This window comes from Morus notabilis, unplaced genomic scaffold (assembly GCF_000414095.1).
Source record: "Morus notabilis unplaced genomic scaffold, ASM41409v2 Scaffold1006, whole genome shotgun sequence".
In the NCBI taxonomy this organism is placed as follows: domain Eukaryota; kingdom Viridiplantae; phylum Streptophyta; class Magnoliopsida; order Rosales; family Moraceae; genus Morus; species Morus notabilis.
The window spans coordinates 142745-151303 of NW_010363971.1; the positions used below are offsets into that span (position 1 = coordinate 142745).

Genomic DNA, 8559 nt, shown 5'->3' on the forward strand with positions numbered 1-8559 from the left:
GGTCATAGTAATTATGACTGTCGGTCATATTCTTATGACCGCACGATGTACCTGTCTTATGATCGGTCATAATAAAATTACCAAGCAGACATAATGATATGACTGGCCATCAGACAGAGTCACAGACCAAAGAAGGAGCACAATGACAATCCAATGACTCCTAAAAATTTCAAATAGCTGATCTTATATGCTTTTATCTCCTCCTCCAAAACCTTTTTTTTCTAAGATGACAGAAAATGATAAAAGAAAAAAAAACAATAAATACCTAAGAAAAAAAAATCAACAAGAAAAATCAACAAAATTTTCACCTTTATCTCGGAATCCGCCATTGACCTCGTCTGTTTCGTGCTGATTTCTCTGGCGAAGAGGGTGAGGTTTCCTCAGTTTAATCCCCGATATAGGTACCTAGAATTCTTCTACCAACAAAGTAAAAATTTTCCCGAGAAATATAATTTGCAAAAACATAGCTATCTATTAATCCAACAAAAAAAAAAACTTTTTTAAAAAAAAAAAATTCCCTTTAAAGTCTAACATTTCTCCAAATCATCCTTGTTTTTTTTTTTTTTGGTTTTGGAAAGTTTAGAAGCATGTACAATTGAAGGGGTAATCAAATACCTTTTGAAAGTGTATCGTTCAAAATTTTTATCTTTTACTTTTAATTCATAACATTTTTAGTTAAATAATTACACTAATAAAAGACTATTTATCAAGAGTACGAGGTAAAAATTCAAACTCATACATTCTTAAAAATAAATTCTCTATTTTTTCAAAATTGTTAATCCATAAAAAACTTGGCACAAGTAGATAAATTCTACCAAATGAGTTGTAGTATTTTTAATTTCATTTCTTGCCATAATTTAAGCAAACAGTCACAACTTACAAGCAAAAAAACCTTTGCTTAAGAAATAAAAAAAATATAGGAATGCGGATACCAAATAGTGTAAGCAAAATTGGGATATCATTTTGGTTCTGTATAAAAAGGCTCGTTTTCCTCTTGAAACAAAACGTTCGCAATTTAAACATCATGGGGCTATTCACTCTACGCCTGGCAGTAAGCTCATATTACTAATCTCCAACCGAAACCAACTGTAACCAAAATTATTATCGAATTTAATTGGTGAACTCTATCTTGAGTACCTTTAACTGCATGGCTAGGCTTTCTTGCTCTCTTATTGGCAATTGGCAAAAATCATAAATATTTCCAGCAAATGTCAAGACCAAGCTTCTACGTGGTACTTGCCAGCCCTTTCAAGTGCCCTAAGCCATCTCACAGCAGATTCTTTTGGAAGCCCGCTTTCTTTGGAGATAATTTCTTCAAAGGCCGACAACACATCCGAGGGCATTTTAGTGGAAGAGCCTGCAACATACACAGCAGCCCCCTCACTCAGTAAGCTCCAGACCATATGGCTGTGTTCGCGCATCTTGTGCTGCACATAAACCTTCTGTGGCTGATCTCTCGAGAAGGCAACGAAAAAGCCGCCACCCTTTGTTTCAGAAAGCACCCCGCCATTTTGGGTGTGGGACAACCAAAAATCTCTGTACAAATAGTCATTTTCCTCATTTTGGCAGCCAAAGAAAAATATAACTGGTGCAGTTTCATGAGTTCTGCTTTGGATGGCTCTCTCCTCCACAAATCCGTGAAATGGCGCGCAACCGGTTCCAGGCCCAACGAGAATGAGAGGAAGTGAAGGTGGTGGAGGAGGAAGGGAACCTTTATTGAACCAAGCTGGAATATAGATGCCTGTCCGTGAAAAACAAATAAATAAATACCTACACAAAGCCATACGGTCACCGACCAATAATGTACTTGAAGAGTTGAATTTATGCCTTACATTGTTTAGGATCAAGCTTGCTTAACCACGTTGAGCAGAGACCTGAACGTTTCCTTTTAAACGATGTAGTCCATGACACCACGTTTACAGTTAAGTGCACTTGGTTCGGATGAGCTGCTGGGGAGGAAGATATTGAAAAAGCTCTTGCTTTCAAAGGAGGGACCAACTGCACCAGCCATTCAAGCGGCATTTGAACGGAAGGGAAATCTTCTAATACCTGTATCACAAGGAAAAAAAGACTGGTCTAATGATGTGACAATTACCAAACAACTCAGCTGGCATCTAACAAATCTGTTAATTATTAACCTGCGAAATGATCGATTAAATTTATGTTTTAATATTTTAAAAGGTTTTGGCATGGAAAAATTATTATGTTTGGGATGGATATCAGCATTCATGCAACAATATGCCATATTCAGAGAACAATGCAGCGCACGCACACAGAACAATCTGCAAAGAAAAATAATAACTAAATAATGTGACGGCCCGAGTGAGGGTGAAATGCACATATTAATTTGACATCACCTCCAGAACAGTCCTCCGTTCTTTCTGATTGTATTGGTATAGGTCATCTCTTCCTTCAGGTGAAGCAAAATAATGCAGTCTTTCCTTTTCATGAGTAGCTGTAGCAAAATAACTCATGACCTAGCAAAAGCAAAAGCATGATAATAAAGAAGAGTACTTGAATGCACATGTTTGGTAAAATATTCCTTGATTTCAGTTAATGATAAAGCACGAACTAATGCATTTAATTTAGCAATGACAATCAATAGCTCATGGAATAGTATGATTAAAATAGGTAACGTAGAGTTTCATATAAACTGTGGTGATTGTCTCCAGATATTGCAAGTAAAAACCAAGAGTTGAAAACATACTGGGTCCTTGCCTCGAAGAAATAGCGCCGAGGTGAAGCTGATGCAACATCCATTGTCATGCTGACAAAAGATTTTAATTTTACAGGTACTGCTGTGGCATTTGCATGAGCATCAAGGTCATTCTCCCTCTCCACAAGATGAACCTGAAATTAATTGTTTGTCGAAGGAAATATCTAGGCGGCATAAATCTTGACCAAGACCGAGTACTATCACCCATAATAAGGTATATACAAGAGAAACTACTTACAGTTATAAAAGCTTCAGGATCCAAATTGCAACGTTGTATGAAAGCATCCACTAAAGCTGGATCCTGACCAGGGAGAACTTCAACGTTGTCTCCAACTTCATATTCAACAACCTGTTTATAATTTTTTTTAAAAATAAAGAATAAAAAGAAGAGGACTTTTGGATGACAAAGGGAAAAACACGATAATTTTGCTTGAACACAGCAAGTACTGAGAAATGGAAATTAAGTAGCTTCTACTCAAGGAGAGCAGAAAACTTACAGATGAAACAAATTCGAATTCAAAGTGGCGCACATCTCTTCCATAATCTTCTTTAGTTAGTGGTTGATTTTTTACCTGTACGAGCAAGCGTAGAAGAGTTACATAATGCATACAACAAGAAGACTCCTCTCTTTTCTTTTCTTTTTTTGCTAAACCATGATTCTTATATCCCTTGTTTAAGATACTTAGGGCATGTTTACTTTGCATCAAAGGGAAAGGGGACGTAAGGAGTGATTCCCTTTCCCATCGAATAATGTGTTTACTACAAAATTAGTAATAGAGATTTAGTGGGCCCTACACAAAATGGGGAATGAAGAAAGGGAATATCAATCCTTACACCCCTGTTAGTATTCATTTCTTGTCAAAGGGAATGAATGCTAAATTTACTTATCTACCTTCAATGAGTTAAATACTATACAATCAATGATTATTTAATTGTGTAAAAGGACATTTTAGTGATTACATTCATAACACTACTATTCCTAATTTTAGTAAACATAAGAAAGGGAATAGAGGTGTTTCCCATTACACCATCTAATAGTCAAGCAAACATATGAAAGAGAATGAATGACCCTTAATCCTATTACTTTACTTTCCTTTCAAATCCCATTACATTCCTTTACAGTTTGGTAAACGCGCCCTCAATGTTTTTGTTCATTTACACCAAAATTGTTAGCATATTGATGATATAGATTCGTCTCCATCGGGATCAACAATGAGTTTTTCCAGTTCGTTTTCTTAACCAAGAGACATGATTCAACGCCAATTATCTACGTTCTTTTGTTTATAAATATATGTCAATAAATTTGATAACCCTGTAAAGTATGAAATCGAAAAACTTGGCATCTACTATGATAGAGAATGCAATCATACCAATTTAAGAAAGCAGTCTGGCCTATTCCTGTCACGAGAAAATTTTGCAGCAGACATACTCCGAGCTGTTGCAATTTGCATCTCAGTACATTTTAAATCTGAAACTACACAGGTAATGTTTAGTGGGACATAACTAAACCAATTATTTGCAAAAGGAAACTGCTAGACCCATATACATTTAAAAAACAAAAGAAAAAAATTTGAATAAGCTTGGTATATTGTCTTGATCATATGAATAAGCAAAAGCAGCATAAATGACTAGGAGAGTTAAGCGAAAATTACTACAGAGGTATAGTCAAAGGACTGTAGTGATCATGAGCTGTTTAAAAAACTATACAAATTTGAAATATGGACTTGTTGTGGCTATACAAAGTAGAGAAATCCACACAGGTAAGTTACCTAAATTACATGAAAATTGTGAATTTGTCTTGGCCATGACATGATATGTGATATGAAATTTTGGTTGACCAATAGACTGCTTAGATGGAATAATATAATCTGGACCATTTGAGAAGAATTTAGGGTTGATCTTATTCAACATGTCCCACAAAGATGTCATCCATGGATCTAGAGCAGCCTCGTACCTGTCGAGGGAAATTCTTCTCATGAGTCAAGTAAATTGCCAAAAGAAAACAATATTTTGGAATCAAAAATAGAAGAGCTTAGATATTTCATTTTTGTTATAATATACCAGGTGCCTCAAGCAACTAAACGTTTGAAATCTCAATGACAGGAATAAAGCGTCAAAGTTAGACTCAGATAAAAATAGATGCTTTCTGATCTTTCTGCTAGTTAATGCAAAACTTCTAGACAATTTATATTTTACCGAAATCATACCCTGATGGGTGCTGATCATCTCCCAAACCTCTTTCAACAATGGCCACTGCCCCAAGATCTGAAAGTCTCCTGTCAAGCTTCTTTGCAACGAACTGAAAGAAGTGAAAAAAATTGTTAAGTTCCATGCATCATTAGCAATAAACTCCACAATCACATAAAGCTAAACCAGATGTCAGCAAAAAAAGAAAAAAAAAGATTAAAAAAAAAGAGATTAAAAAAAGATAGAGCTAAAACACATAAAGTCTGTAAAACATGTTCGTGACTAGACTCCTTCACAAGCCTTGATCTTTATCAATTATCAAAGCAACAAATGATCATGATACTCTATACCCAATTCACCATCTTTTACATAAACTCAAGCAGATAATTTATGCAACAAATATCAAGAAGACTAAAAAGAGAAAGAGATATCGTTACATTGTATTTCTGGTAACCAGAATCACCCAAACCAAAAACAGCATAATGAACTCCTTCTAGCCAATTCTGAACCAGATTTCTCTGCAAAAGGATCTTCCAAAATCCCTGCATATAAATAATGAGGATGCAAAATTAACAACAACAAAAAAAATGCTGCAAAACCATAAAGTTATAATCTTCATTGTTAATATAGCACCATGATAGGTTACAAACCAACCTTCATGGAATCCGGAGTATCTCCCTGGCCAGTCGTTGAAACAACAAACACCACCGCGCTCTCATGTGGCAAGGAAACCTAAGAAATAAAAAATTAACATCCGAATCAATAAAGGACTAATTTTCTCGAGAACCAAACAGGCGTGAGTAAGTAGAATTAAAGCATGGAACGGAAGGCTTACGGCGTCGTATTCGTCTACAGAAAGAAGCTTGACGGAGCAGCCTCGGCGGTCGGCTTCACGTGCCACCTGCTCAGCCGCGTCCAACGCATTTCCCGTCTGTGTCGCATACAGAATCAGTAGCTTAGGTCTCTCTTCCATGGCCTCTGCAATTAACGAAGAAACCAAAGGCAATGGTAGGTAGAGACCAATTGAATTAGCTTTGTAACTGAGATTTTAGAGAATTAAAATTCTGTGATAAGGGAAAAAAAAATCATTTTGGTAGCCTCTGTTGCCTTCGACGACCTAATGCAATTGAAGGAGAAGAGATCCCAAACCCTAATCTGGCGACTGTAGACGGACGAGAAGAGAAACTTGTCGTCAGGGCTGAGCACGAAGGTCTCCGCCGTCGATGGTGGAGCGAATGGCGGCGTTGAAGAAATCGACGATCTTGATTGACTCACTGCCGGCGCAGACGAGTAAGGAGCCGTTCTAGGAGACCACCAACGGACAGCCGGCGTAGAACTGCTGCGGGGACGACACGCAACTTCTAGTTGGAGATCCTTGTATTAGGGTTAATCTTAAATTTGACCCACCAAAAATAGCCGCAGTCTTATTTTGTCCTCAAAAATTCAAAACAGTACAAAAATAGGCCCGAGCTTAAAAATAAATAAATTGCATCCCAAGTATTCTTTTTTTTTTTTTTTTTTTTTTACATAGATCTCGAACTTTCAATTTAATAAATTTTACCATGAATTTTAAAACCATTTATAATTAAGGTCTGATAGTTGACGGCGTTATCAAATTACAGTGTTTAAGATACGAGATTTGCACATGACGTGATTTAAAAATGATAATAATGTCTTTCATGTACAAATCTCGTGTCTTAAAACTGTCAAATTTAATAATGTTTATGAGCTATTATACTCTAATTACAACTGATTTTAAATTTTAAGATGCAATTTGTTAAAATTAAAAATTTAGAGCTTATTATGTAAAAAAATGAATAATTTAGAGTGTAACACTGTAATTTATTCTGAAAAATTACAACTTTAATAAATTCTAGGAATAAAAGTATCAATTTTTTAAAGATTGTAAGCACATGTAGGTTACGTAAATTTTAGATATTTAGACTCCGTTCATTTTACCGATTCGAGTTTAAAATTTGAGTTTTGTTACAGTAAAAAGTTCTCATAAACAGACACATCTAACTTTTTTACTATAGTAAAAGCTCTCACATAAAGTCACATCTTAACTCGAATTAAAAATTCGAATCAACGAACTAAACGGGCCCTTATTATCCTTAGACAAAGTAGTTATGCTCGTAAGGGAAACTTGTCAAAATCACCACAAAGGGAGAGTGGTCTCTATAAGGGAGACTTTCGGTGATTTACAACTATGATCCGTAACGTTATGCGAGTCGGTTGTCTATCTGATCTTAGATGATTAGCTATTTGTATCGTACAAGTAATAAGTAAACGTTTGGTTCATGAATTCAGAATTATTCTTATTTTACGTGTGTTTTTTGTCAGAGAGAAACACTGTATAGAACTATGAATCATGATTCAGAATCAGAAACGAATACAGAAAATAAACATAAATAATTTTACAATAGTGGGAATTTATAACACATGTGATTATTACTTACTAAGACCTCGTTCATTTCACTGATTCGAGGTTTTAATTTCAGTTTTGCTATAGTTAAAAACCCTTATAAAAAATCACATTAAACTTTTTTACTACAATTAAAAACTCTCACATATAGTCACAGAACTGCACGAGGCCTAAGGCTTTTGTTCATATAATTCATGTGATACCAACATGCAGGTTGGAGTTGGTGTGGTTATACAGTAGAAGACTAGAGGTTGATTAAATGAGTTCTTAAAAGTCCCATGACAGTATAAAATGTCTATAATCTATCTATACCTACAACACACGTGAAAGCTAATTGCATTTACTGTGCATCTTCTTACATTTATACTGTTCAAACTTTTTATTCAACAATTTTGTATTTGTTTATCTCTCCTTTGATGGTTTCTCAAACCGGATTTTCAAAAAAAAATTGTGCGAAAGCGTGGTATCGATCGAATCACATAAATTAAAATTTAATGCGATCATTATTTCATGTTAATTTAACTACAAAGATATTAAAGAAATGAATAAGGATTTGACCGTCGTTCGATTAGGACGAAAATCTTGAACTCCTCCAACACCGTCTTGAGCTCTTAAATTCTAAGAATACCACAGTTCTTTCTCACTGTATCTCCGAATTAACGTGAATTCGAACGTGTGGGCGTTCTAATGGGTTTCTCAACACATGAGATGGATGAATAGGGCAGTCACCTATAGTTATCACTCATTTTTCTCAAAAGTATACGATGGCACTCAAGAAATTTTCTTTGGTTTTTCTTTTGTTCTCCCGTTCTTTCCTTTTCTTTCTTTCTTTTCTCTGGAAAAAAACTTTTTTGTTCCTCCGAGAAAAACCAGAACTCATTCCCGTTTTGAGTAAATGTGCAGCCGCACATTTACTCTATTTCTTCATGGTGAGGAAACGTGCAACATCACGTTTCCTCCCACTCCCCTTTTTTTATTTAAATGAGGAAACGTGCTGCACGTTTCCTCTTTTATATATATATATATATATATACACACACACATTAACAGGGAGAGTGAAAAGAGAGGAAACGTGGAGAATAAAAGAAAATTTCCTTTTTATAAAAAAATAATTAAATTCATCCAAATTAATTTAAAACAATTTTAAATTAATTTTAATATTAATTAATTAAATTAATTAATATATGTGTATTTAGAATTCTTAATTCTAAATTAATAATCATAACCCAAT

At 34.9% G+C, this 8559-nt stretch overlaps 1 protein-coding gene across 4 annotated transcripts; it reads right to left on the minus strand.

Annotated features, from left to right (window-relative positions):
- Window positions 1–828: 828 nt before the first annotated feature.
- LOC21392013 (NADPH-dependent diflavin oxidoreductase 1) lies at window positions 829–6315 on the minus strand. Of its 4 annotated transcripts, XM_024170363.1 has the most exons (13): window positions 6053–6315; window positions 5739–5881; window positions 5558–5635; window positions 5341–5445; window positions 4924–5015; window positions 4486–4670; window positions 4087–4190; window positions 3214–3288; window positions 2955–3065; window positions 2719–2850; window positions 2358–2477; window positions 1833–2049; window positions 829–1741 (listed from the first exon to the last, which is right to left on the minus strand). In XM_024170363.1, exons 2-13 carry the CDS (start codon window positions 5874–5876, stop codon window positions 1212–1214), a joined length of 1887 nt encoding a protein of 628 aa, XP_024026131.1. In that variant the 5' UTR covers window positions 5877–5881; window positions 6053–6315; the 3' UTR covers window positions 829–1211. The 4 variants fall into 4 exon arrangements, with proteins under 4 accessions (XP_024026131.1, XP_024026132.1, XP_024026130.1 ...); XM_024170364.1 differs by having other exon boundaries at window positions 4087–4184; window positions 5739–6315; XM_024170362.1 differs by having other exon boundaries at window positions 5739–6315.
- Window positions 6316–8559: the final 2244 nt, after the last annotated feature.

Bases quoted from the DNA above. Each gene is read 5' to 3' on its own strand.
- LOC21392013 (XM_024170363.1), bottom strand. From the start codon at position 5,876: ATGGAAGAGAGACCTAAGCTACTGATTCTGTATGCGACACAGACGGGA. The intron at 3,289-4,086 runs GTATGATTGCAT...TTGCTCGTACAG, and splicing joins CAGACTGCTTTCTTAAATTG to GTAAAAAATCAACCACTAAC. The intron at 2,851-2,954 runs GTAAGTAGTTTC...AATTAATTTCAG, and splicing joins ATCCTGAAGCTTTTATAACT to GTTCATCTTGTGGAGAGGGA.